This window comes from Colletotrichum scovillei (assembly GCF_011075155.1).
Source record: "Colletotrichum scovillei strain TJNH1 chromosome Unknown Contig00001, whole genome shotgun sequence".
In the NCBI taxonomy this organism is placed as follows: domain Eukaryota; kingdom Fungi; phylum Ascomycota; class Sordariomycetes; order Glomerellales; family Glomerellaceae; genus Colletotrichum; species Colletotrichum scovillei.
Genome location: NW_023336259.1, coordinates 1780168 through 1808113, shown reverse-complemented (window position 1 = coordinate 1808113; position 27946 = coordinate 1780168). Strand labels below are relative to the sequence as shown.

At 52.0% G+C, this 27946-nt stretch overlaps 3 protein-coding genes across 3 annotated transcripts; 2 read left to right on the top strand and 1 right to left on the bottom strand.

The window, feature by feature from the left end:
* The first annotated feature begins 2526 nt into the window (after nt 1–2526).
* HER10_EVM0007638 (fungal specific transcription factor domain-containing protein) lies at nt 2527–6725 on the top strand. Its single transcript, XM_035477189.1, has 6 exons — nt 2527–3577; nt 3668–3734; nt 3822–4080; nt 4138–4305; nt 4355–4533; nt 4591–6725. The coding sequence occupies exons 1-6, from the start codon at nt 3413–3415 to the stop codon at nt 6435–6437; spliced, it is 2685 nt and encodes an 894-aa protein (XP_035338575.1). The 5' UTR covers nt 2527–3412; the 3' UTR covers nt 6438–6725.
* Nucleotides 6726–16289: 9564 nt separating this feature from the next.
* On the top strand, nt 16290–21131 carry HER10_EVM0002157 (fucose permease). Its single transcript, XM_035471882.1, has 2 exons — nt 16290–18324; nt 18383–21131. Exons 1-2 carry the CDS (start codon nt 18019–18021, stop codon nt 21014–21016), a joined length of 2940 nt encoding a protein of 979 aa, XP_035338062.1. The 5' UTR covers nt 16290–18018; the 3' UTR covers nt 21017–21131.
* A 3-nt stretch (nt 21132–21134) lies between these two features.
* On the bottom strand, nt 21135–22430 carry HER10_EVM0004697 (dihydroorotate dehydrogenase). Its single transcript, XM_035474331.1, has one exon. It carries the CDS (start codon nt 22246–22248, stop codon nt 21208–21210), a length of 1041 nt encoding a protein of 346 aa, XP_035338288.1. The 5' UTR covers nt 22249–22430; the 3' UTR covers nt 21135–21207.
* Between the last annotated feature and the right edge of the window lie 5516 nt (nt 22431–27946).

The window sequence follows — 27946 nt, the reverse complement described above, 5'->3', positions numbered from 1 at the left end:
CGAGGATGTGACTGTACAGGACAGGGACGGGTCGGGTTCTGCCCAGGTCAGTGTGTCGGTAACTTCTGGCGAGGGTCGCCGGGACTTTGCGTCCAACATGCATGGGCCAGTTGAGACTTGAAGTTGACATCAATGGACTGTGTAGGGTCGCGAATCCATCTCCACCCTGCTGTCATATTCAATGCTCAAGGTCAATGAGGGCCTTGCTTCTCTTTACTACACCAGTCCCTAGATCCTGTACGGGAACTGCCTCCATCATCTTTTGTATACAGAAAGATTCGGCCAGGGAAGCAGCTTGCGTAAAGCAACGAGTTGGCAATATCAACGCGGCTCGTTGGGTACAGGAGTGCTGCTCGGGCAGGTGCTGCGGCCAGCCGTTGACTCGGGATTGACGAGCTTGCCGTTCACCAAATAGTAATTGCTCGAGCTTGTCTGTGATCCGACTCTCATCTTGCATGATGCCAGCCGCCCTCTATTGTAAGGGGGTATGTACGTGGCGCGGCAGGCAACGGCCACGGCAACCAGAAAGCGCAGTTTCAACCTCATTCATCAGTCTTCTGAGGGCCAAAACCGCAAATGTGATGGACTGATTGACCAGGTGCGGAAGAGATGTACGGATACATTACCGGTTCAAGGCCAATTTCTTTATACCTCCACTTTGAAATTCGAGACGTCCTTCTCGAGGCACGCTGGCGTACAGTATCTTTTCAAAACCAGAGACAACACGGCCCACCATCGCCAAACTCGGTTGTTGCATCACAGATGCCATCTTACATTACTAGGTCTCGTGGTTCCTCCCATGTTCTGCTTTGCTTTTCTTTGGGCTTGGCATATGCCATGGCCGCAAACTTCCCCGTCGTCTTGACCTACGAAGACAATCGTTCGTCCTGCTGCACCGAGGTGATTCGGACGATTCACACCCACAACAAGTTACGAACCGGAAATACCGGCTGTCTCTCGCTCTATTTCCTGTCCGGTAAACGAACGTTGCCGTGTTGTGCGGTAGAGCGGCTCCCTCTTTCATCTTGACTCTTAGGCGCACAATTCCATGGCCGAACTTTGACGACAACCCGATCCAACCAGGGCCCAACCAAGGACAGAGTGCATGTCCTGTCCTCAGGCACTTTCAGAACTATCTGATTTTCTGACATCTGATCCCTACCGACAGGAAGCGGTATCCTGCTGTGCGTCTCCCATCTGGGTCCATCTGAGCGAGGCGACCTGTCCATCTTGCATCCCCCTCCTCATTTTAGAGCGCGCTACAGCTGTGCGCTGCAGTGACGGCACGCGCTGCACTTGCTCACAAGCTCACTTCTTTTTTCATCTCCAAAAAACCCCACACATCCCATCCAGCTCCAACCCTTGCAAGCCATCCGTCGAGTACCATCCTCGTCTCCCATGCTCATCTTCCTCCCCCATCATGTACGTAGTATGTAGGTATGTAGGTATCCCCGGGTCGTGTGAGAGGAGAAGAAACAACGGCAGCGCCACAAAGCAGGTACATCAAAGTCTCTTAGCCACGCGAGTCTGCAGCAGCCCGTCTCGAAGGGGGAGGTCGCTCGGGCGCCTCGCAGGTTCCTGTCCAATGTCCATAGTTCGTCTGACCAGTCAGCGCTGACAGACTATCACGGAATATCCAGACGAAGCAGAGCTAATCGGCGTGTGTTGTTGAGATTGATGTATCACGACACGGCACGGCATGATGAGACTTGTTTTATGTACAGAAAGAAGGTTGAAGGCAGCGGCGGCCTACATCTGCCTTGTCCCTGTCCGGCTCTGGTGGTTTTTTTTTTTTTTTTTTTGCCTTTCGCCACGAGTCGTTCATTAACTCTACCCAGGGTCTTTTTGAAAAATTGCCCTGGATGTTCCTCTACATTTTCTTGCCTCGACTCATTGCGCACTCTCAACACCATCACGGCAGCTTTCTCTACCGTAACAACGCCGCCTGAGATCAATGTGTGATTCGGTATCGGGCCATGTACGCCGGACGTCGAAGAAGTCACCACACGGCAGATGACGGGGGATGAGAAGATGAAGTATCTTCAGACATCGATAGCTACCCATCGGCTAGGAAGACATCTGAGCAATTCTCACCATGTACTTCGCCCGTACGGATACACCGCACACCATGGAAGGCCTGGATGAAAGTACCGGGCCAGGTACTCCGGGATGGCCATTCGCAGTGCCGCTTTGCGAATTACAGAGCGGATACCCGTCTTTTGATGACTGGGTCTCTCGTCCGGGGCACAGCGAGGGAAAAGAAGGAAAACGAGACAAGGGACGGCGGGCGTCATCCCAGTCTGCCAGCACCAGCCCGGCTCCCCAGTCGCATCGAGGCCTTGGACAGAACAAGACAAGCCTCTGTGATCAAACCGCCCCTACCCCGGCCTCCACGCTACCGAAGCAGCAACCTGCCTTGCCCCATCTTTCCCCAACATCGTGCCCCCCTCTTCAGACTTGCTCCGAGTGCCTCTTCTTGCAGTCTCACTCCGTGGTGCCTCTAGTCTCTCCTCTCCCTCTGTGCCTCTCTTTCTCTCCACAGCGCCTTCATTCTTCCCTCGGTCCTTTCTTTGGGCCTCCTTCTCCTCCTCCTCTTCTCCAAGCTACTACCTGACAACTGCCAACCTATCCGTACAGATACACTGCGTATCCCTCTCCTCACGCGCTCACACATTCACACTATACCTAAGGTACTGTCTCTCTGCCAGACTTTGCGAGGTGATCCAGGCTTGGACAGCAGACATCCTCGAATCTCTCTAGAGCCCAGTGTCCACTGCTACCACCCCGGCTCGCCTTCTTCTCTTTTTTTTCTGCCCCCTTCGTGCAACCTCCCCTTCTCCTCTGCCTTGATTGGACTTGAGCTCCTTGTCAATCTCTTCCCCCTGGTTCTGTAACCGTTCCTTTTTGATCCCCTGCTGCTTGTGCTTGATGCATCCGAACTGCTTTCCACGCAAGAATAACGAGAGACGAACACACCCCAGTCGGCTGCACTAGCCACCTCCACATGTCTACTCCCTCCTAGACGACTGCTGGGGGGAAAGACAGTCATCATTTTACCTGCTAGGCCCGGCCTGGCAACCTCTTTGCCTTTCTTTACTTCATAACTTCACCGGTCCCCGACCCTGTCCCATTAGCTCGACCTCTTGTCTGGTTTCTGTGCTTCTGCACTTCATCGTGAGCCTCTCAACTCAGCTCAGTTGCTTCCCGACAGCCCGGCCAGACAACTGCCAGGCCCTTCTGAAGCCACCTCGATATGACCTGATCAACAACAGCTTTGCCCTCCAACCGGCGTACGCTAGCTATTCGGCTTGCTGAAAACAGCTGAATTTCATTCACCCCACATCTACCGGCGCCGCTCCGAACGTTCGACGACCATAGATTTCTTTTTACAATCACCAACCCAATCTTTTGGATGATGTCGATGTCTGTATACGAATCAATGAACGGACTTCCCCCTCCCGGTATTCACCCTGTGGCCATGTCCCGTCCTCAAGTCGGTATTGAGCGCCTACCGACTCGGCGACTAAGCAATGAGCCTCGGGAGTCTATGAACTGCAAATCATGCCGCAAGCGCAAGGTGAGACAGCGTGATGGCCTCTCAGCCTCGACCAGAGGGGGGTAATTCCCAAGACCATAGAGCCGCTCTCTAACTTAATACAACCATTAGATCAAGTGCAACCGGCTACGCCCATCCTGTGAGGCCTGTCAAGTTTTCCAGTGCCCTTGCGTATACGGTGAGCCAATCTTTTACATGCGTATAGATGAAAAGATGGAACTAGGGAAGGTTTCAAGAGGCTGATGTGTTTTACGCTTGCTTTTAGATGCCGTGCCCAAAAAGCGTGGGCCAAAGACGGATGTGTTGGAAGCACTCTTGAAGAGGGTCGATGGGTTAGAGGCCAAATTAAAAGAGAAGAATGCTGGAGAGCAGACCCCGACCACGCCGACTACCGCCGGAATCAAGGATGAAGAAACTTCACGAGCAGACGACATTCCCGACGATGACCCAAATCCCAAGCGTATAGCATTGGACACCAAAGTAGACGCTGACGAGTCTGCCGTTTACTCGCCAGCCCCGGCAAGGTAGGTCATGATGCTTGAGCAGGAAGTTTTGGTAAATAAATTGACTGACTTTGCCAGTGAGCCTTCGCCACCTACCGTCCAACCCGACGCGTTACTAGACACCTACTTCTCGCGGTTTCACTCCAAGCCCTATCACATCTTAGACGAATCATCTGTCCGGCAACGACTTCAGCTAAACCAATTACCGAATTACTTAGTTCACGGGATCTACGCCGTTGCTGCAAGGTAAGTGTGAGCATCGACAGCTCACTGAAGTTGCTAACCGGATCAATAGATACACACCACACCCTAGTGGATACCAGTCTGCTGTACATCTGAGTGAAGACTTCGCTTCGCGTGCCAGAGCAGAGATTGACACTGATGAGCCTTCGGTTGACGCTCTGCAGGCTCTACTTCTGCTGGTCATTGCCTTCACCGCAGCAGGGAAAGGCAAGAAGGCGTATATGCTGATGAGTAGGTTAAGGGAATTAGGTGCCACACTGTATATTGAAATGCTAACATGATGTCCAGCAAATGCAGTTGGAATGGCAATGGCTCTCGAAACTCATCGCGAGATGGACAATAATGCACGCGTAACGCCAGTCGAGCGAGAAATGAGGAGGAGACTTTTCTGGACATGTTACCTACTCGACCGTTTCCTGGCTTGCGGCTCCAAGCGTCCATCTCTCATCGGCGACAAGACCATCCTTCTCCGACTTCCGTGTTGGTCACCAAACCCTTCGGTACCCCCGATCGACGGCGAATTCTTTCAGTCTGGGTCCAATCTACAGTTTCTTCAGGGAAGCGGGAAGAAGTCTCAAGGTAGCACGGGAATGCTCATCGACATCAGCCGGATTCTTGGTATAACAAATCGCTACCTGGCTGCTGGAGGTGTCAAGGGCGATTCTCATTTTCCGTGGCACTCACTTTCAAATCTGTCAAAGATTCGTCAAGATTTGGACATTTGGGCTTCCGGCACCGAGGACGTTTTCTCGAGCCTCGACACGCTGTTCGGTCAACCCGATTCGACGATTCTGGTTCTAAGCAAGCTCATCTATCACCTCATCCACTGCCTCATCTACAGGCCGTTTCTCCCCATCGACCTCGCCGAGCTCGCAGGAACCGGTCAGCACCAATCTTGGCAGATTGAAGCAACAAACATGTGTTTTTTGCACGCGAACGCAATATCTGAGCTGGTCGAACTTGGAAAGCAGACCGGCACAATCGAATGGCCGGCTTTCGTTGGCTATTGCATATGCACCGCTGGCACAGTTCACATTCACGGCGCTCATTACAACAAGAATGGCAATGGTGACTCGACTGTGTTCAGCATGTCAGCAGACTTTCTGTCCAGAGAGATGCAGCAACTGAGCGAGCTCCGATACGCTTGGGCAAGTGTCCAACATCAGAGGGAAACACTGCAAGGAATCTACAATGCGCATTCCGAACTTGTCAAAAGCCTTGCAAACAATCCTATGCGATATTCTCCGGCATTCCATCTCGAGGACTTTTTCGATCGCTACTCGAACATTGGCGGGCCCGGCGGCCAGACCTTCAACTTTGACGCGGCAAATCTGAGCCTTTCTGATGTGATTGTCGACTTCACCACAGACACCTACACGGGTCACGATCTTTACGCGCCTCGTGCCAACAGCATAAACGAGCCTGAGCGACCGAGCCTCAAGCGCAAGAATACAGCCCCATCTGGCCGGAAGCGTCCAGATGCCAAAGTCCTCTCGCCGCTCAGCACGAGTCATATGGCGCGCCCTCATGGCCTACCAACACCTTCTCATGTCCGCCACTCCTTTTCACACCCAACCCCTACCATGGCATCTCATCCGTCACCGGGAATGCTGGCGACACCCACATCTCTGCCTCCACATCCCGAGACCATGGAGCACCCTCCAATGTCTGCCTCACACGGACAATACGACGAAACCGCGGCCAACAACGCGGCGGTGGCGGCAGCGGCGGCGGCAGGCTTTTCTCTTGGACCTCAGAGCCACCAGCAAGCCAACATGCCGGCGCTCTCTTCAAACTCCTTCTCTCCACAGTTCAGCTTTGCCACACCGGGGGCAAGTGGAAACACTGAGGTAGGGGCCAACTACAACGATCCCATGTTCGGTGGGCTGCCTACAAATGCATTTGGTAGTCCAGCCGCGTGGCATGGGGATGAAGGTGGAAACAAGGTAACCGGTGTCGCCGCGCCCAGTCCTGGAAACAAGAGCAACAACGGAAGCACTGGCACCGGCCCAGGTGAGGAGAAGGATCCATTCTTGAGCCTCCTGGAGCAACTCGCGGAGAACGAGCACCAATTCGCTCGGGGCCCAGGCAGTGAGCTTGACTTCTTTTTCGGTGGTACTGGAGCGTCGCAGTAGGAATTTGTACGATTCAATGGTTTCATGTGGTTCCGGCTTCTCAGTCAACGGCCGCGGTCATTCGTCCCGCACTACGACACCTCTTTGTTTGAAGGCGAAATTTCCTTTTGGATATTGGGGTCAACACTTAGGGGCAAAGGTCATCATTTTAGAGATTTGGAAACAAAAAACAAAAGGCTCATGAGGATGGAAACGGTACTTCTGGGGGAGCTTGATGAAGGAATGACCTAGCATGCGTGGGAGTTTGGATTAGTTGTTTACTCGGGGGACGTGTAAGATGAATAATAGGCACGTAGAGTCCCATGCCTTTCTGGCTAAGGGTTTCTCCACTGAGAAGAGAGAGTCTGTTGTTTCAAAGAGTAGGAGAGGGTTTGCCATTCTTCTTGGCAACTCATAGGCCCTGTAGTGGCCCGCTTAGGTGTTTTGAGCCTTTGAGAGTTCGAGACTCGTCCAAGTATACGCTTATCAGAGCTTGTCACAGACAATTCAAACAAATTTACCAAAATCATCACAATTTCCGGCATAGACTACCCAGCATTTGACATCATTTATTTGCCGTACACCGTGAGGAATCAAATACCGACATGGCGCCGTTCTACGCCGTTCAAACGCATCGGGTCTGATCCGATCGGACCCCTGAGTTCCCGAACCACGGTTACTGCAAGTATGGCACTATTCCCCGAGATATCTTTTCTACGGCATCTGTGTTGCCAAGATTACGGATGTTGGTTCACACATGGAAATGAACATCGCCAAGGGATTTTGCGTGACTAGCTAGCTACCTTCGCCAACTTGAGGAGCAGCATCTACAGAAAGACATGCTGACTGTTGCTTGTATCTTGGCAGTTGTTCACTGCACAGGAAGCAACAGTCCTGTTCCTGATCTGAGAAACTAAGGCTTTGGGGCTAGTCCGGGGAAAGGGCTGTGCTGTGGTAAAGAGTCTAGTTGAACCTCGGTCGCCAACACCGAGGTGCGTCGCTAAACCCATCCTCCCCAGTAAATGTGGCGCATGGCGGGGAAGAACGAGAAGGAATGAGGGGAAATTGAGGGGAAGCCGAGGAGGTGTGGTCTCGTGCCGTCAGTGCTAGGTGAGAGGAAGTACTCTTGTGTAACGGGTCAAATCAGCGAGAGCTTTCGATGCCTGTTGCCTTGTTGTGAACAAGCCACAGCCAAGCCCAAGTCCAAGCCAGCCTCGGTATTTGGCAGGCGGGACGCAACGTGTTTCGAGAGAAAGAAGAATGAATGGCACAGTCTGGGCCTTCCTTTGCAGATCAGGGTTTCTTCTTCTTGACTTTTCCCTTTCCCTTTTTTGCGTTGGCGAAGAAGAGGGTGTGTAGGGACGGTGCATGCGGCTCCGTGGTTACATGGCTCCTCGATTGAGTTGGATGGAAGGGAGGGGGGTGGCAGGGCAAATTAGCACAAAGAATGGGACATAATTGAGGCCCTTCTGTGTGATTTTCTGTCTGTCTGTCTCTTCTTGTCACGGAGCACCGGGCCGTCGCATCTTAGGCCCTCAAAGTGGAAGGAGGGGAAGAAGCGACAGCGGCAGCGCCGGTGGTGACGAGAGCGGAGAAGGAAAGGGAGGGGGATATAACGCGGCTTTTCTTATGGAGGTTATGGGGTTTGGTAATGAGGTGGCATTGAAGTTGGGGTTAAGGACCACCCGGACGTGACCGGGAGTGCGGATACTCCGTACCTACATTTGAGAACAAGGTGGGATTCGCAGTGATCAGTGTTGGTGGGGGAGGTGTCTGGGGTTCTCAGGTGAGGTCAGCAAGTGGCACCGTTAGGCCTGGCGAGGTAGTAGTCGTACTAAAGCGAGAACGAGGGGAAACGACTGCAAGATAATAATGCGGGGAAGAGAAATAGAAGAAGAAGCAATAGCTCCAAGACGGCTTCGTTCGCTGTTGGGTTTAGCGCTTGTGACTGGGATGTTTCTTCAGCTGAGAGGGTGAGGGGGCACTTAAAGGGTGCTTTGATATGACGATCGTCTTATAGAAGGATCGATAGGATGAAGGATTAAGGTCACAGGTGTGTTGCTTAGCGAGGGCCAGCCAGCGTACCGAAAAAATATGGAAACGGAAAGGTGGAAAAGGACATCGCTGACGGCTGGTGGTCGTCTTGTGGTTGATGTTGGTTTTCCGTGGGTTGAGTAACCTTCGGAAGTTGGACGGGAGGTATCACCCGCATGATCGGCGGCGCGCCTCGCGCATGATGGGTAAGGGGCCCCTTCTTACTGAGAAGGGCTTGAGGATGTTGGTTCCGGAGTTTGTTCATCCTTTGGAATGCCCGGGATTGAAGCCCTGGAGGTTGTACGACGTGATGCTACATTGTGGGGTTTGCGGGGGGATGATACAGTCGGAAGGGGAATACTATGGATTTGGAAGAGGTTGATTGGGAGAACAGGTGGCGACGAGGTGTCTATCGTGATGTGATGGCACTAATTGGTTGAGAGTTCGTTGCTTGGTGTGGCAGATACTATAGTTGGTGACCGTACCTAGAGTGTTCTGGGCCCTGGTTTAAGATTCCAGCAAATTGTCTGAGACTTGACAGCTTAACGTACTCCAGAAACCCTATAGAAGACTGCTTGAACGTTATGCCGCTGATACGCGATGTCAGAATCGCTCTCGTATCACTGGCAAGAGACAGGAGGATTCATAGCCAATAGTCGTTCCTTGATTCGGCCCTAGAAGAGAGAACCGAGACCATCTTAGAGACTCAAGAGCCGTGGTTTCCCGGAAGAGGAAGGCTTCGCCCTCTTCTGTATCTCTCAGCTAATCAAGCTCCCAGGGTTGCTCAATTGATGGAGGAGCATGGTCATATAAACAAGAGTCTAGTGACAACTCGACTTGAATACTTTGCTCTCCCCGCAGATTCGCGCTGCGTTCTTGGGACGCAGCTGGAAACTTGCACTTACTTGGATACACTGCTCTATTCAAGTTAGAGGGCCAACCGCTTGAATCTGGTTCAAATCTTAGGACGTTGAAGATTGGTTACAAGAGACTAGGCATGGACTTTATTATGGCACAGTTGTGCACTTTCCTCGTTGAATGAGGACATATAAGGCAGTTTGGAAGGGTAGTCTAGATAGGTTGCGGAATGCCCCTCTAGTTGCAAAGTCAACTGAAAGGTACTTGCTGCTTAATGAGTCACGCTGCGGTATTCCGTAATCCCAATCGTACTATGAAGAGCTTGATGTACCCCTTCCCGCCAGGCTGCGTCTAGTATGCCGACATTGCAAACGTGATCTTGTACCATGGAGGTTTCCAGCTTTGCATTGGCAAAAGCCGGGAGTGATAGTAGAAGTCAGACAATCAAGAGCAGAATTGAAACGACTTTAGACCCCGATTATAATTCACAGAATGTGATGTTAGCCACTTAAGCTGTTCCGGATGTCTTGATTGTACAGCATCGGAGATTTCAGGAAGTGCTTCGAAAAGCACCAGCAGAGATAGCACACATGTTGAACATATGCCTTGAGTCTAGCCCCTTCCTTGAACAAGATGAATTAAGTGATCTGAGTCTAATGCAGCTTTTGACTGCATGTTGAAGCGTTCCATTACTCTTCTCCACTGCATTCAAATACCCCCTCGTACGCCATGCCTATTTGACCGTGCAACTCGTCCGCCGTCCCTGAAGGATGAATAGTACAATTCCATCAAGATGTTTCTACCCTCGCTGTTGGATTCGTAGTGTGAATTCTACTCAGATTATAACAAGCCTCAACACACAGTATCATGGTCTACATAACCTGCCTCGATTCGAGGGTAAGGAAGCTGCTGCGGTAAGCTTGGCAATGAGAAGAGTAACGTGTTTCACGACCCTTTGAATAGTGAGTAGGTCAAGATCAGGCAGGCTACTGCCCTTATGGTGTCTCGGTTGGGGGGTTGATGTGGTCAAGATCATCTACTAAATTCATGTACCTGATGATGAAGGGAATTCTACTGATAGAGACACGTGCGGGTTTCTCTCTCAACTGCACGATGAAACAAGAACACAGATAGAGCTGGCGTGGTACCCACGATGCTTCCTTCTCATGGCTCTAAGGCTCAGTTCCGAGGGCCAGCGCCGAGTCAACAACGACGCACAGCAAGCCCCCATCTAGTGCCCACTGATCGAGCGCTTATATAGATATGATCAGAATGAATGTTTCACCTCTTTGAATGTGAAGATCTCATGTGAGTAAGCGGGACATGCCACGATAGCCCTCTAAGAAACTAGACTGGCATCACGGCTCTCGAGTCGGTCTGGGTGTGCATCTTCTCCTGTGTTTTTTATGACGAGAATGGGTCACATACAGAAAAGTCCTTCAGTGACAAAGTTGTGCTGATCTACAAGAGACTAGCAATCATGGCTATGTGGTATGAGAAGCGATGAAGGAAACATGATCACCTCTGACGATGACCGGGACGCATGAGACCTGTCATCAACTTCTTGTCCTCCAAAGATTAGCACGAAGTATGTTAGTCGATCTCGAACCAAATAGAATCAGAAAAGACGGCGTGAATATACTGAAGGTATCCACCATAACTGACATTCGGAACCTACAACCTCACAAAAGGCATTCAACTCACACGTTCTCATTCCAAATAGTCCCACTCACATTGTCCAGCATCAGCCTCATTTTCTAACAGCATTCCTGACGTCTTCGATGACAAAGTTTCGGGCGAAATGAAACGTCATAACTTTTGCTAAATGTTTAGGGAAATAAACTCTGTCGTGTAATGAGTGATGACATCTCGGGGCTGGAAGACCTTCTGCTTGACATGCAAGACCAAGGAAGAATCGTCCAACGTCATTTCAACTTGGATACGGCAACAGGCAACTTATGAACCACATCTGGAGCCTGGCCTCAGTCGAGAAACCTCAACACAGCCCTGTTTACAGTCAATCGCACGTAACTGAGAATGGCTATACTAGTGTCTCGGAAACGGGAAACAGGAAGGCCTGCCATCATAGAGGCAATAAGCAAGCGAGGGTGTGCCAAACTACTGCCAAGCAAATGTTAGATCCCAGCACTGTGATCCGCACCTTATGGCCAAGGCAGACCACTGAGAGAGAATCTTCATTTGAAAGGAAACGGCAGGCAGAGAGAAAGAGGCGTGTAGTCATTCCCCCTTCAGCGTGCCCATATACATCATCCTCAGGATATGTACCCAGCAAGAGCACACGAAGCTGATATATCAAGAGCAGAGCACCTTCGCCAAGTCATTGTGAATACCTCCGACCTGGTCTCGCGGCCGGCAGTCTTGCAGAAGCCACGTGCCTGTATTCTCAGCTCACTGCAATCCTTCCAGCCGCCATCTCCCTATCTTGACACGACGCGAACAGAGCCTCAGCCTGTTTGCGGCACGACTTTCCTATAGTAGAAACACTCGTCGCCGCCAACCCAGAAGACAAAGATACCTTTAACTACCCATCAATTCGCAAGCTCAGGCAGGACAGGCTTCTGCCTATAGGCTAGTCCGAGAAGTTAGCGGGCGATGCTGCCACAAGTTAATACTGCGTAGGTCGATAGTTACCGTAGGGCTGAAGGTGCCTCTGAATGTGCCACTCTCTCAATCAAATAGTGTTCGCGGTCACATATAACACACGTGCGAGCGAAACACGGGAGACAGAGGTCAAAACATCGAAGCTGACTCGGCGATTCACGGGGGTTGACACCTCAGACTTGCCCATTGGGTGCTTGTAAGTTGCGGATTGGCTCCCGGAACCTTGTTTGGTTGAATAGGGATGAATAGCCGCGACCACGAGTCAGATGAAGTCGCCTAGATGCACTTGGGAGACTCAAGACTTTGATGGCAGTAAAACATATGGCTGGGTAGTCCGAGAGCATATGAGGGACGTCCTGTTCAAGGTAGGCTGGAAAGGTGATTGTGATGAATCCGTCCTTATGGTACCCATGAATGACTCCGCCCTATACGTAAGACGGAAGATCACGATCACCTTTGCTTGATATACACAGCAATAGCTTACTTTATTGTGGATTTGTAAGGCGTTAATCGTAATGTGCCATGCCGCCATGAGAAGTAAGTCACAATGTTTGCCTGCGCTATGCACATTCGTCATTCTCGGATTATTTTTGCCAAATTAAACAAAGATCGACTTTTGGCACCGAGAAGAAATATTATTACATGGAGACTCCCAGGAAGCTTTGACGCAAGGTAGACCGAATAAGTGCTGTATGCTGTTTTTGGTGTCGAGGCAGACCGAGGCAGCTAGGCGGTTGAGCTGCTCAAAAGTTTCAGACAGTATCGTAGGTTGTGGGATGCAACTGCTGAAGAAACGTGCGCGTAGCATATATTGTGTGGGTATGCTTGTAATCGTCGGGAACTCTCAATCGCCCCGTCAAAGGCTCTCTTGGTCGCATCGGGAAGTATGCTCGCCCTGCTCTAATCCGGCTAGTCGCAGCGAAACGGACATTGACCGTGAGTTCGTATGGCACAGACACTGAGCTGGTTGCCTGCCGGCGGTAGTGAGCGCACCGATTACGTTTCCTCCATGGACAGCTGCCAGTTTTTCTTGGCATCGGAAGTCTTTGGAGGGGTCAAACTCGTACGAGGTTGGGTGCTCCCACGGAGACTGACTCGTAGAGCCCGTAGAAGTTGCTTGGCCTTCTCATCAGGTCAGTTTGTTGCAGTAACGGCGGTCACAAGGTGCAAAGCAGTCAGTGGGCAGCAATTAGCCACAAAAAATAAAAACAAGGGCTTTCCTGAAAGTCCCTCAAAGTCCCAGTTCGAATTTTCTCAAGGCCATCATCTTGAAACTTCTGGGTTGCAGTTGGTGGAAACTACGTGGTGGGCTTTAGTTGACGATCCGATATCTGGTGCGGGCCGTGGCCACAATGGCACAAGGGAGGTTATCGATGAATGCTTGCTGAGGCTCAACTTCTCAAGCGTCAAGACTGCTGCTGGCCCAGGGTAGGCTGATCGGGTGGACATTCCGCCGTGGAGTCTAGGATCGGGGGTTGTGCTCGGACGTGGGATTGATACAATGAGATCAAAAGAAGGTTCTTTCGCAACGGTTCGGATGACGTTGTTTCCCCATGGCGCGGGCATAATGTTGACGAGGTTCAGTTTCGAATGAGGGCGATCTCTTGACTCGAGCCGGGGGTTGGTAGTAAATTCTGGCTTCCCAATAGCAGTTGGTTCACGAATCAAGCATATGACTTAGCCATATGGTTGAAGCTCTCAAATCTCGTAGACAATGATTGAGTGAGTACACGACACGTATCCGTAGAGAATGACTGGGATTGACTCTGCAAAGCAAGGACCGTGATACTGCAGCAAGGTCAGCCGAGGTATGATTTAGAAGCTCGCAAGGTCTTTGGGCGCTGTCTGTTCTCTGGCACGGACGCCACCGTGAGCTTGTTGCAGAGCCAAAAGTGCCAAAAGAAAGGACGGGGCGGGTTTATTGTCTAGTTTTGGTCAAAGGGTGATCCGGAAACGGAAGGATAGTGGCACTGATATTGTACACAGTAGACATTGTAGCCGTGGAGAGATGGAGATGTCGACAAACCGTTGCCGAGATTCGAGAAAGGTCAGCTACTTGGTACAAGGGGATTGTTGCGTTGGCGGCTGGGCGCCTCCATGGGATGGTGCGAGAGGCAACGTCATGTGCCGCCGTTGAAGGCGCAGAACAAAGACGAGCAAAGTCGGACACTCTCATTGGAAGCTCAAATACCGATCGTGGCTGAAGGTGACATCGCATTCGATTGATTGCCTTGGCCGACGTGTAGAGTGACAGGTTGTCGGTAACTTTATCGACACCACACGTTCCATGCGAGATGCGATGTATGTCACGATGTAGGTAGCGTGTACATCAATTGACGGTTCCGAAAGCGAGGAGGCAAAATGGCAAAAGTCCGTCTCACCGGAATGCACGTGAGAGACAGAGCCAAGTTGATATGGCAGGAGCACCTTGAGTCAGGCGTGTGCCTGCCCAGAATGTCTGTTCGTTCCTCCGCAGTTTCCAGAAAACCGTCACCGCCACCAAGCGTCCCGTTCGTCTTTCCTTCCGTCCCAAACTGAGATCGTTCTTTGTTCCTTCGTAGGTAGGTGCCTCACTCCGTACGGTGCTTCAGATACGTCCGATTGTCACCAATGCCACAAACGGGCGGCTGCAAGCGAGCGTTTCTTACTGGCCCGCGATTTTCAGTTATGCCGTGTCTGCGTTGCGCCTTTTCCTGCATTCTTGTGGCTCCTTGGCTCCCACTCATTCCTCCAGGCTTCACTTCAAGCTTCGGGCTTCACCTCCTCTTTTCCAATCCCTCCACCCGATCGACAAAGGGGTCCGTATTCGCTGGTCAGGCGAAGCAGATATTGGCAGGCCGCAGATCGGTTATCACCCAGCTTTGGCAAGCTTAAGTTCCAACGAGTCCCGCTCGTCCTCCGGTCCATTTATCGCGCCATGCTGGGGGCCACATTCGACTTCGGGTGCACCGCACTTCGTAATCAGCCAAGCATTTGCCGCCACAGGCCACAGGCCACAGCATCTGGCAGTGAGCGGTTTGCTTTGCATTGAGCGCCTGGGCAACAAAAGTCTTGGCACTCATCGGCCTTCGGGCATTGTTTCGGCGAAGGGTTTTCTTGGTCTTCAATTTTCTCACTTCCTTTCTCAATGTCCCGTCCTCTGATGCCGCAAATAGAAACACGGAACAGAGTGACGTTTCTCCACTCTACTAGAACGCCATCCACACCTGCGTGTTTTTTCCTGTCTCTCCGCGGAATACCTCGATATTGCACCACGATATCGCCGAGGCAGACAGAGAAGCCGACGAGACGTATTATGGGCGGAACAGCATCGGCTCCCAGGCAGGGAAGGGGATCTCGGATGAGGAGGAGGGGTGAACTGTGGCAAAACCGTCGACTGATTTTAGGTTGGTGTTCCCAATGAGCCGGATCCTGCTTTCGAGGTCTCGACTACGACAAGACTTCCGACTCGCGCCCTCAATGGGCCAAAAGCGGGAGCCTTCCACTGCTTCGTACGGAGTCACGCAACGGAGGAATACTGCGAAGCCACTGAGGGGAAAGGGGGGAAGCTGCGAGTCGACAACCGGTTTTGTGGGCAGTCATCCTTAGTAATTCTCTCGAGTGGATTGATCTTGTGGAGCGGATGACTGGTATCTTTCGTTTTCAAGGTTGCCAATTCTCAAGGTCTCCCTGAGTCCCTCCCTTTCCTCTCGGCTCCGGGTACCATCACCTTGCGGCTTGCCTGACGGATGGGGTATCGAGTAAAGCATGTACCTACCATACTATGGAGTGCCGATATTGGGATAACTTTGACAATTTACGTTCCAAGGTTTCTTACGGATAAGGTACGTTACAAAGTAGAAACCCGCCTACTCCTAGGCCACTTGCCGCCCAATGCTTACTCTTACCCTCTCACTCTCTTGAGGTGCTCTCTTTCCTTTTTCTCTCTCCTCGCAGTACATACAGTCCCTGCAACCTTTGGTATCCTTGCAGATGGATCATGGAGCAGAGCGATGGAGGAGGCTAAGAAGCTTTTCCTCGTCTCACAATCTCTCATCCTGGGTGTGCCTGGGTCGGGGTGGGAGGAATCCATTGAAATCCTCGTCCAACTTGGCCCGAAAAGGTCCAGAATCCGGGGTAAACCCGCCATGACCAGATGGCTGATTGGCTTGCAGGGCGCCGAGGATCGACGTTTCTATGTCATCGCCCACCGCCCATTATTGCGCCAGTCCGTACCGGCTACGGAGGGCCTAGGGTAGTGTCTACGCTACTGCAAGCCCGCCGCATTCCATTCTTTTGCCAAGTACCTGCGCTTCCTATGTATCAAAGGTACTCCATACGCCGTGGGTACTTTCTTCTCGCAACTCCAAGCACACAGCTGCCAAGTATTGCCCGAGGTCTGCTTACCTGACACTGAACGGACTATCGAGAACCCAACGCTACCTCCGTCTCTCCTCCTCTTCTGCCTCCCGCCCTCGCAAAAGGTTCGCAGAAGGAAAAAAGAGAAAAGACCGGCTGAGTCTACGCAGTACTTCCAGACGTACGCAGTACGCAGTGACTGACTGACAGGAGTTCCAAACTTCCAACACGCCAATGCGCACCGCCGAACCTGCGGAAGCTCCACCGCCGCAACATACCGTTTGATTTTCCCGCCTCTTTTTTTCAACTTCCCTCTCACGACGTCCATCGACCACCGACCCGACCCGACACGCACACTATTGCCTTTTGCCTATCAAACCATATCTGCTAGTACACACCACACAACGGGTAGTTTTGAACCTAATTCAAATCCAGACGGTCAGAGCCTGCGGGAAGATTGTCATCACCTCCTGTCCTCCACGTCTTGTCATCCAAGGTATCCCGCATCACTTCAGTTCAACCAGTCCAGTCAGTCAACCAGTGACCATTGTCAGTCACCGCCACGGTGGATTCCCACGGTACTGGAGACTCCAAAGGGCCCACGACCAATCTCGCTCTACCACTCCCACGAGCTCAGCCCGCCACGACCGCCCTGCCTCTGGTCTCCATCAATCCGCATCGTCACCCACTCAGATGCGCCATTGTACCAAGGGACCCCATAGTACCTACTAAAGTATCTTTTCGCCAGAACTACGAATCTCCATCGCGGCTCGCCTTTGTCCTCGATCGGAAAACTCTGCAACGGCTGCCATAGGCGGTGGGAACGCAACCGCGACAACTGAAAGAAGACCACGAGTCCACCAGCCCACGCGACGGCCCCATCAACGCAAACCATCCACAAGTTAACTGTCCAACCAGCCATTACCGAACCGACACCACACCTTAGACAAGCATTAGCCTGCAGAGGAGGCGCCCAGCATCACTTACGGTTTACCTCGCCTCGACGAAAGCTGTCGTTCTTTGCTCCAACTATCCCATCCCGTATTCTCGACTTTTCTATCTCGACTCTCTTTTCCTCCCCTTCTTCTTTCCCCCCGCCAAACATTCAGAGCTTCTCCTGCTGGCCCTGTCTGTCTGTGTCCCTCGCTTACGGCCAGCAACCCACGTTACGTTTGCCTTGCTGGCCGTCTTCGCCTACACTGCCGCTAACCTCGCCAACGGCTTGTATGACGCTGCGCCATCCTCGCCTGCCAATTACGCGCCGCGGCTTTGTCGGACATCACACACCACTCGAACTGCCGGTTACGAAGATATTCGCGCAAGCTTGCAGCTAGAAGGATTGGACGACTGCTACCCGACGCTCAAACTCATAACTTTCCTACTCCAGCCTTTTGCGTTCCGCCCGATTCATTAGGACTTGCACTCTGCACTGACGAATTCGCCCAACCCCGAACTTTTTCTCCAAAAAAGCCTCGAATCCGCCAGAACAAAGCTTTAGAACCCCTCCGCTTTTCTGATCTCACCCCGCGAACAGTTGCACCACCACCGACCCTATCCATCCGAGGTTTTTCGATATCGAGCGGAATTGCGCGCCAACACGAACTCATTCGACTGCGTCCATGTGTCAGAGCCCAAAGTCATGGCATGGTTGTCATCGGTGTCTAGTTAACCACCCTACGCCCCTCGCCAAACCTCCGTGGTGGTGAATCTCCCTCGAGCTCCCCAGGTTGGTCGCCACTTCTCGCCGAGCATGTCATCTGCCGATGCCGCAGATGATAGCGTCCCGGATCGCGGTCCGGCAGTTTTTGCCGTGACAGCTGCAACATTCGTCTTAGCGAGTGTTATGGTTGCTGCCCGTCTGTTCTGCCGGCGGTGGATTGTCAGAAATGTCAGCTGGGACGACAAGATTATGTTCTTTGCCTGGATGATTGCCTTTGGATTGTCCTTCACCATTTGTTTTGGTACACGAAAAGGCTTGGGTCGCTACGACGACGATATACCCTCGGGCCACTGGAATTCTTTACGGGCGTGCGAATATGTTTTTTCAATACTCTATGTGAGTACTGCTGTTCTGCTGAGACACTGGCTTAGGTGCACTACTTACACAATTTCAGAATCCTGCCTTGATGGCGACCAAGACCAGTATTCTGATCTTCTACCTCCGCCTCTCCAAAAATACGAAAAAGGTGCTTCGGTTTGCATCTTGGGTGACTCTGGGCATTGTCAACCTAGCAGGGGCTGTATTAACCCTCATCAACATCTTCCAATGTCGGCCGGTTCAGGCAGCATGGGAAATATGGCGGGACACTTCACAATGCATCCCGCTGTTGACGGAATTCATCTGCTCTGCTCCCATCAACATTGTAACCGATCTAGCCATCCTAGCCTTGCCAATCCCCGTTCTCACGGGTATGCGGTTGCCACCGAGGCAAAAGATTATTCTCGTACTCACCTTCACTATCGGCATCTTCGTCACTATTGTGGACGTCGTCCGAATCTACTACCTACAGCAAGCCGTCAGCTCTGTTCCCACCGGCGGCGTGTCTAGCGATCCGAGTTCTCACTTTGGCGGCACACCCGACTTTGCTTGGAACTCGTCCTTGTCATTTATGTGGTCTGCCGTAGAGGTTAATGTGGGTATGGCTTGCGCGTGTATCCCTACTCTCAAGCCATTGATCATCAAGATCTTGCCTGCCATGATCATCGACCCGGATGGAACGAGATCGAGCACGCAGACCGAAAAAGACGCCTTAGACAGCCCTAGAAACCGCACCGGCAGCGACGGCCTTGTATCACCGACAAGTCCGAATTACCGTGGCTCAGTCAACATCCAAGAGCCCCCCGCAACACATCGAACCAGTCGAGATATGAGCGCAGCGGCAAACGCGGCTGTGAACGACATGACAGCACTCGAGTTCTTAACAACACCAGATATGACGTTGGCCGAATATGAGGCCACCGGGGCGGGCAGGATCGGCGGCGTTGCCAACCGAGCCTCTATCGCAACGAGCAGAGAAAACACCATTTACTTCGGCTTTGTCAACATGAAGCGCCCCAAGAGCATGGTCAAGTGTGACGCTCAAGAATCACTCCGATACTGCCTGGTGGTCACAATCCTATTTGTGATGTGGGGCATTTCCTACGGTCTGCTCAACACCCTCAACAACGTCATCTCCGGCGTGTCAGGCATGACTGTTGCTCAAACTTTAGGCCTCACAACCGCCTACTTTGGCGGTGGTTACTTTTTTGGTCCCTTGTTGGTGGGAGAGTGGATTCTTAGGCGAGACGAACATCATCGAAGAAACCGCAAGAACAACAAACGCGACGCGGAGAGTGTTGGTGGCTTCAAGGTCACTTTCATCGTCGGGCTTTGCTTCTACGGTGTAGGAACCATCATTTTCTGGCCATCCGCTGTCACCAAGTCCTGGGGCGGTTTCCTGCTCAGCAATTTCGTGGTCGGCTTTGGTTTGTCTGTCCTCGAGACAGGAGCCAACGCATTCTTGATTCTCTGCGGGCCGCCAGAGTACGGAGAAACACGACTGCTTCTCGCCCAAGGCGTACAAGGCGTGGGCTCCGTTCTGAGCGGCCTTATGGCTCAAAGAGTATTCTTCACCAAGATCACCAACCAGGGTGGCTCAGACTCTGTGACGTTGCTGAACGTACAGTGGACGTACCTCGCCATCACACTGCTCTGCGTCGCCCTAGGCCTCTTCTTCTACTACATGCCGCTCCCAGAGCTGAATGACAACGAGCTGCAAGAATCGGCAGACCGGCTTCCAGTCAATCCTCAGAAGCGTAGCATCGGCGGCTTGCAATTGCGCACATGGAGTTTGATCCTGGCCGTCCTCGGTCAGTGGACCTATGTCGCTTGCCAAGAAAGCAACAACATTTTCTTCCGCGCACTCACAATAGCCATCCTCCCAAACCAGGAAGACGGCGGTGTTGCGGCTACGAATGCCGACACAAACCCAGGCGAGAACAGTGACAAGCCTCCGGGGCTCACTATAGGAGTTACAGATTATCATCTCATTGCGCACAGTGTTTTCGCCATTTCGCGATTCATTGTTGCTTACCTCACATATCTCTCGGTGCGCAATCCGCGCATGCCGAAACCAAGAACGTGGCTGGCCATCAGCGTCGGTCTCTCCACCTTGTTCGCCCTCCTCACTGTCGTCTTGCAGCCGTCGGATCCGAACCTCCTCATGATTGTCGTCATTCTCTTTTACTTCGCCGAAGGACCTGTTTGGCCCCTGATCTTCGCCATCGGCCTTCGCGGTCAAGGCAGGCGTACTAAGCGTGCTGCCGCCTTCATCACCATGGGCGGCTCAGGCGCAGCATTCTTCCCATACATTGTCTACGCCGTCATCAACAGCGGCGTATCAGTGCAACTTTCTTTCGTCATCATCGTCGCCCTATTCGTTCTCACAGGCTTCTACCCCATATGGCTTGCCTTTGTGCGCGACGCCAAGACGATGACAGACCCTGCACACTCCTACATATCCCCCGAGGAGCGTGTTTCCGGACAGGACGAGATCGACATCAATAGCCAAATCAGGAGGCGCAGGCGGACGCTTTCCACGATTGCAGCCAAGAGCAAGCGAGGCAGCATTTTCAGCAAGATTTCTCCCTTTGGGAAGACCAACGGCGAGAGCGTTACGCCACCAGCAGTAGAGCATTCCGAAGAAAAGAATGGCTCTAGTAAAGGATCTGAGGGGAGCAACGATACCCATCAATCTCAGATAGTATGAGCGAGCGACATGTTTCGATTATTTGTGCGACAATAGGCCTACGGGCCTTTTATATTAATTGCTATATACCCAATGATAATGACGTTCAATGAATAAAAGTTATGATTAACATTCCACACGCTCGTCTGTACGAACTTGCATATTGCCATTGTGAACATCATGACACTCTAGGATGCTGTCCAAAGCCGCACTTAATGTGTCTCAAGCCCAGAAGCTATCTTTTCAAAGACTTCTATTCCTTCTCTTCCTAATGCCGTCCCGACGGCGACAGCATACGCACCGACACTCCTCATCCGCCTGAATCCATCAGCGTCCGAGACGCCACCGACACCAATGACCTTGATGTGCAACAACTCCGGCTCTCGCGCGACCAACTCTGCAATGGTCTTTACGTTCCCCAGCGCCAGCGGATGCAAAGGCGCCCCCGCCATCCCACCGAGTCCAGACCCCGGGAGCCGCGGATCGTGGTCGTCGCCCTCGAGCAAGAGACACGAGCCGAGCGTGTTGACGGCGGTGATGAAGCTGATCTTGCAGGGTACCTTGAGCATGGCTTTCGGGGTGACGACGGTGGAGTCCTCGCGCAGCGCGGCGATGAGCTCGGCGTAGTGCGCCAGGTGGGTGTAGGGCGGCGTCTTGAGGCCAATAGGGATGAGGGGGTCCCGGGGGAGTGCGGCGAGGTAGGCGAGCAGCTGGGCGCGGTCCGAGGCTGGCGGGGCGGCGGTGGCGATGTTGGGGCAGGAGAGGTTTATTTCCATTGCGAGCGGGTGAGCTGTTTTGGCGGAGAAGGAGGCTACGAGGGCGTAGGATTGTGCTATTTCTGAGGGGGTGCCTGTGACGGAGATGATGATGAGTTTACGGTGGTGGTGACCATGGTGGCCGTGGCCTTCTGGAAGTTGGCTGATGAAGTCGAGGTAGGTTTGGAGGGGTAACGGGGAGTAGCCCAGGTTATTCAGGGACGCGACGTCTGCGGGGCCGAGTTGGGAACGGGGCGCTTCCGGGGTGGAGGAGTTGGGGGCCGCGGAGGGTTTCGTGGTGGAGGGGTCGAAGAAGGCGTATTGGTGGCTTGCGTCGTTGTGGGCGAAGCCTGCGAGGAGGGAGGTTCGTGTCGTGAGGGCGCCAGTGTGAGGGCATGCGTGGAGTTGACGGAGGTCGTCGAGGGTTGTGCACCATGGGTTTGCTGAGTTTAGGAGCGGCGGGGAGATTTTGAGTTCTGGGGGAGGGGGGGATTGCATTTTGGGCTGTGATGATGTGTTTTGGTGAGGTTGATAGGTGTCTTGGGCGAGGGTAGAGGACTGTGGTGTGAGAGGCGAGCTGGGAAGAGGTGTGAATCGCTGATGTTGGTGAGACTGAAGGAGGCTCGGTGGTTTAGGTGGGGAAAGCTATAAGGTGTACGGTGAGTTGGTGTGAGTTGACGTGAGTTGTGTGAGTGAGAGTGAGAGAAGGACGTCGTGAAGATCAGATATCGCGCCGCGGAGGGGGAGTCGGACGCGGGGCGGGGTTGTGATAAGATAAGATTTCCGGGCAAGTCCGAGGACGCGGCGGGGTGAGGGTGGGGCGGGGCGGCCGGGTCGTCCGACTTCAGTTGCTCGGACCCCGCTCGATGTCTTGGGGGCATTGTCAAAGATGTTCGTGATGGGATGGAGAACGTAATTGAGTATCAAGTTTCTTTGAGTGACAACAATAATACTACAGAGAAGTCTTTGAGAAAGGGAAGAAGTGCAGTGTTCAGCAGCCTGGGCAGGGAGAGCGATCTTTGATGGATGAGAAGGGGTTAATGGTGGGTAAGTAGATATAGCTTGTTGCTCAGAGAACTTCTCATTTGAATGAGCAAGTCAGAATCTCAATTCCACCGAACTGTGTTATCGTAGATGGGGCTGTAAGATGAACGTACATTGTCAATGTGGATCCGGACGTGGTCTGGAAAGGAATGATACTGCAGAATGCTTTCACTCGACGCGCTGATTTATAGGAGGCATGGCCGAACACCTAGTGGTCTCGATACTTTAACGTGTTTTATGAAGTTGTCAAAATGGTCTGAGGAGATATTGGTGTCATGTATGCGGTCACCGCGACAGGCATCAGCGTTGAAAGCCCCGTCTGGTCTTGCACGAGCTCCGTTTGCGTTCTACACAACATTAGAAACTGACGTACCTCAATCTTACCAGGTGAAACAGAATGGCTGCTGTAATGTCAATATGTCGGGGACAGACTTCTTGCGAGCAACCTCGCCAAGGCGGTACGCCCGCCACTACTTTGGTTTTACTGTCAAGATCAACAGCCATAGGGGTTCTTTTGACTGAAACAGGTTCATTTCGCGGAACACGTCATCTTACTTCTGATCCATTGTTCCAAAGAGATCTCTTCAGCAGGATCTATCAACGGGTACAGGGCTCCTATACTTCGCGGCATGGAACATCTCCCCCGCCCCCCCTCCAAACTCCTTAGTAGTCAACGGAAATCCAAAATTATATCAGAGATTACGGCCATTCCAGAAATGGGCTCTTTCTGTTTGGCACGGGCATCCCTGCTGGCTCCAGTTGACTCTGTCACGGAGTAAATCGGTCTCAGAAGGCCACTTCCGAAAGTGCAATGACGCTATCTATTAGGATTCTCCAGTATCCTAGCGATTATGCCTTTCGGTTCATTGGGTTCTTTGGGTAGATTTTCCGTAGCCTTTGAGTATTCCAATGTGATGGACCTCCTAGCGGAGACGGATGGGGGAATAAAGCGTATGTTCTTGAATGATATGTCAGATTTCGAACACGGGGTGACGAACGAATACCCTCGTCAGAGACCTTGAAGAATATGCTCAAGTACGCCAACCACGCTGATGATAGCCCTCTCACATCGTTGACTTCAAAAGGTTGGTTATGAGGCATTCTGCCACAATTTATACTGATGTTTACCAATGAGCAATCATCTTCGTCGAAATTGACCATTGTGCGGATACCTCTCCAAGAAGGTCACCGGATGTATGACAACTCTCAGTTTTGCAAGCGGGAATGAGGCCACCACCCTGTCTATCAAAATAGCCAACGTTCATAAGTTATGGCTATGGCCTAAGCATTATAACGAGACCCCTCGGGACCTAGTTTTGTTTTCTTTTCTCTCCACAGCTCAGCATGCCTTTCGGGTCGAGACGATGACTTTGGCTCCGCAGGGTGCCCAAGTTAAAAGGTGACAGAGGCTACCGTGACAGGCATCAAAACAGCGACTGATCCGCAGAATATATCTCAACCAGGTCAAGAGGCCAGTAGAGGCTGAAGCTGGGAGAGCTTTAGGAAGTTACTTGCAGCACAATTGCCTTACTTCTACGATGATCGTGTACCATGCAGGTTTTCTGGCACGTTGTATGGAATGGATCCTGCTCATCCGATACGGGAGCTGAGGTCATTAGGAATAATATGTATGTGGCACATCTCCAGTTTATGAGGCAGAATCACCCAGCATAAACCGGATTTGGAACAGCCATGTACGACCTCGAATGATTGTCTCCAGCTTCAAATCACTTGGCAACTGTAGAGACTTGTATTCGAGAACATTGAACCTGGGCGAACTACGCGATGGGAAAATTTTAGAAACAGAAGCAGACTTTCGTATCTCAGAGTGAGAAAGGAGATAATGCGGTTAAGAACTCACAGTATCGCGATTCTTCATACCTACTATGCTGGAAACGCACTTTGCAACGTGAGAACCAGAAGGCATGGAGAAGGCTGTAACGGTATCCTTGATGTCTGTGGATGTATTTGTATTACAAGGGCGACCCCCCTCTATACAGCTTCTCCTCAACTTCGAAGGGCTTTCAAAAGGCTGTGAGTTCCTGAATGTCTCTAGTCGTTTGTACGAGAGCTGGATTCTGGACAGGCTGGCTACCAGTATTCGAAGAGCTAGCCATAGCTCGCGTGGCTGGATTTCGCGCAGCAGGTAATGTTGGCCTTTTTTTTTTTTTCGCGTACTTCTGGCTCCTGCATACAGGCGCTTAATCGGCGTCTTCCCTCTCTGTCTGTTTCTACCATATTCCGGTAGTAATATTACTCTCAAACAGCAAAGCGCAGGAAAGGGAAAAGGGAGGAGGGGGGGGTTCTCTTCCTGAATCGCCGTGATCTTCATCGACGTGGCTGGTTGTTCGCCAGGTCAAGACATGTAGAAATAACCAACTCCATTCGCTACCAACGTGTGGCCGCTGACGCCCAGATTGGTTGCTGTCTGAGGTTCTGGTTAACGTCCACATTACTGACCTCCACGTCTTTAAAAACTGTGTGTCGAGAGATCTCGGCCGATGATATCTAGGAAACCGACGCTCTAAAAGACGGTCGTGGCATTTCGTCTTTTTCAGAACTCAACTCTCTGCCGTCGCGAGGGAACTACACGTTCAAGCAGAGCTCCGGAAGGAGGGGCACGGAAGAGACATAAGGTTTGGGTATGTTGAATATCTCCCATGTTGAAGCATCGTCTTTTGGTCTCGCCTCAACCTGGAAGGCTTGTTCTTTCATCGTCATGACAGACCAGCAGGCCAAGAGCTCTACAGCGCCAGTGGCTCAAATCGCCTACTTTCCTCAAGATACTATTCTTCTACATCATCCGTCGAGTATTCTGCAACTTTTCTGTCCCTGCTGTTTCTGCATCCTCCTCTCGCTCTTGTCTCGCATGCGTATGGGCCTCTTATGGCTGTATCAATCTAAGTAATATCTATGGAAGTTCCTGTGACTTGATCAGCCCTCTTCGTATCATCGAAACCTCTGATCGCGAGGGTGACCTCGCAGCGAGCTCGGCCAGCCGTAAATTTATTGGCAGCCATCTGTCAATCTTTGACAAGAGACACGGCCTGGCTGGTTCCCAATCCCCTGGGTGGGATCGACGGAGTTCAATACCAACAGCCTTACGGCCGTCCGCGATACATTGGGGATTCGAGAATCATCTGCCACTGAGCGCATGACAATCTCACTCTTCACATAGCCCCGGCCGGCAGTGTCACTGACGACGGTAACCGGACGAAGCTCTAGCATGCTCCTCTTAGCTCCCTCTTCTCAGCTAGTTCAACATCTCGAGACAAGAAACTACACCTAGTCGCTATGCAAGTCATCGACGCGATTCCCGATGAGCTAAACAGCATTCCCATCCCGGAAGGGAAATACACCCAGGTGGACGCAAGAAACCAACGCCCGCGGCACTCGAGGATTCCCATGATCTCCACGCCTCGGCATAGCCATCCCAAGCTTTCCCAAGAGTAGCAGATAGCCCAAAGAAACGACGGGGGAAAAGCAAGCCGCCCCGTCGACCATTAAAAAAAAAACTCTCACAAACAAGCTTACTCCAAGACATGGGACCGGCTAAACCGCCAAACCCTAACTAAGCAGGTCGCCGTCCATATCCCAACAAGGTTCAAACGGGATGGGACACCCGCGACTGGAGCTTCCAGCCAGCCCTCCAAAAGGCAAGAAGAAGCACGAGACGCCAAATGGCTCTTCAACCCCGGTAGTTGAGATAAAAAACGACGAAAAATACGCCCCGGCTACGATAGTCTAATTAACTCATCTCACCAAGCCGTGACAAGCAAAAAGCTTGTTCTATCTCTAAACTACCACACACAGAGTTCAGAAGTCCAGACCAGGCACAGCCACCCAGTGGCGGGGATCCATTCCAAGATAGAGTTACGTGCGTAAAAAAAAATGCGCAAGAGCCGAACGTCGCCCATATTCCGGCGGCCTGGGAACAAAGAACTTTGCTTCTTCTCGCGCGTAAATTAAGAAAAAAGCTATCAATTTTTTCGGGTTATTATAGAGTGCAACTTTAATTTTCGCTGCTTCAGCCGGAGGTACCCATCCTACATGACCAGCCACCCCGCGACGGCAGCGACCATGGCCAACCCATGAACAGGGGAATTAAAACTAAAGAAGAAGGATATCCTTCAACTCGTGACCACCTCCCCAGTAGTCTAGTCGGTAGTCAGCAGTGCCCGAGCTTTTCTTCGTCTCAAATAACTAAGCTCCGTTTGGGAGACCTATTTGGAAACTTTTTGAGCATGGCCGTAAGGCTAGCAAAAGTCTTTGTGTAACCACAGCCTTGAACCTACCGCAGTATCGGCGACGCCAGAGCACGGGGTGAGATTTCCCGCCGTCGGTGAACTGGCTAAAGTAACGAGCATTCACTAAACTCTACGGACGAGAGTGAGGATGAACGAGCACAGGGCCGATGAGGCTTTTCCCGACACAGGCAAGCGCCAGTCCAATGCTCTCCTGCGACAAGTGTCAATGCGGCGGTGAGAAAAGGACATCGTGCAACGATCTTGCAGATCGGACAGCGGTGGTGGATCAGCCGACAGAAGCATGGCCGCCGTGGTCCTTCACCTCACCGAAACCACTCGTGAAGAAAATGTGCCGGGCTGACATCTGATCCAAATGGGGATGGTGTGATATCATCGCTTCACTTTTGCCATTCAGAGCCGATCTCTGGCCTCGAGATATCAACCGGCATCCTTATTGCTCGACTGTAACATGATAGCCTTCAACCAGTATCGGGTCTTGGATAAGAGCACCTATGACGCAATAGTTGGTCTTCGGCATTAAGCAGAAGCTCCAGGTTGTGCTCGAGTCATGCCACAAAACGGATCGAGAACGGTCTCTTGGTTGGAAGTGGGTTGCCAGACGGTTCTGAACGAGTAGACGAATGCTGCGTAAGGCCCATGACAGAAGTATCCGTGTGTCGTCACGACCAACCGCAGAAACGGTCTATTTGTTGCGCTCATAGAGCTTCCGCGGGACGCGACTAGGTATTGGGTTCACTCGCCTGTCTTTCCGTACACTTCAGATCGAGCACTGTCTGCAGATATGCATGGTTGTATGAGTTGATCGGGTAGGTAGTTCTGGCCGGGATTTGTCGGTGTTTGAACACAAGAGCGTAATCTGGTAATGACGTGCAACCAGGTACATA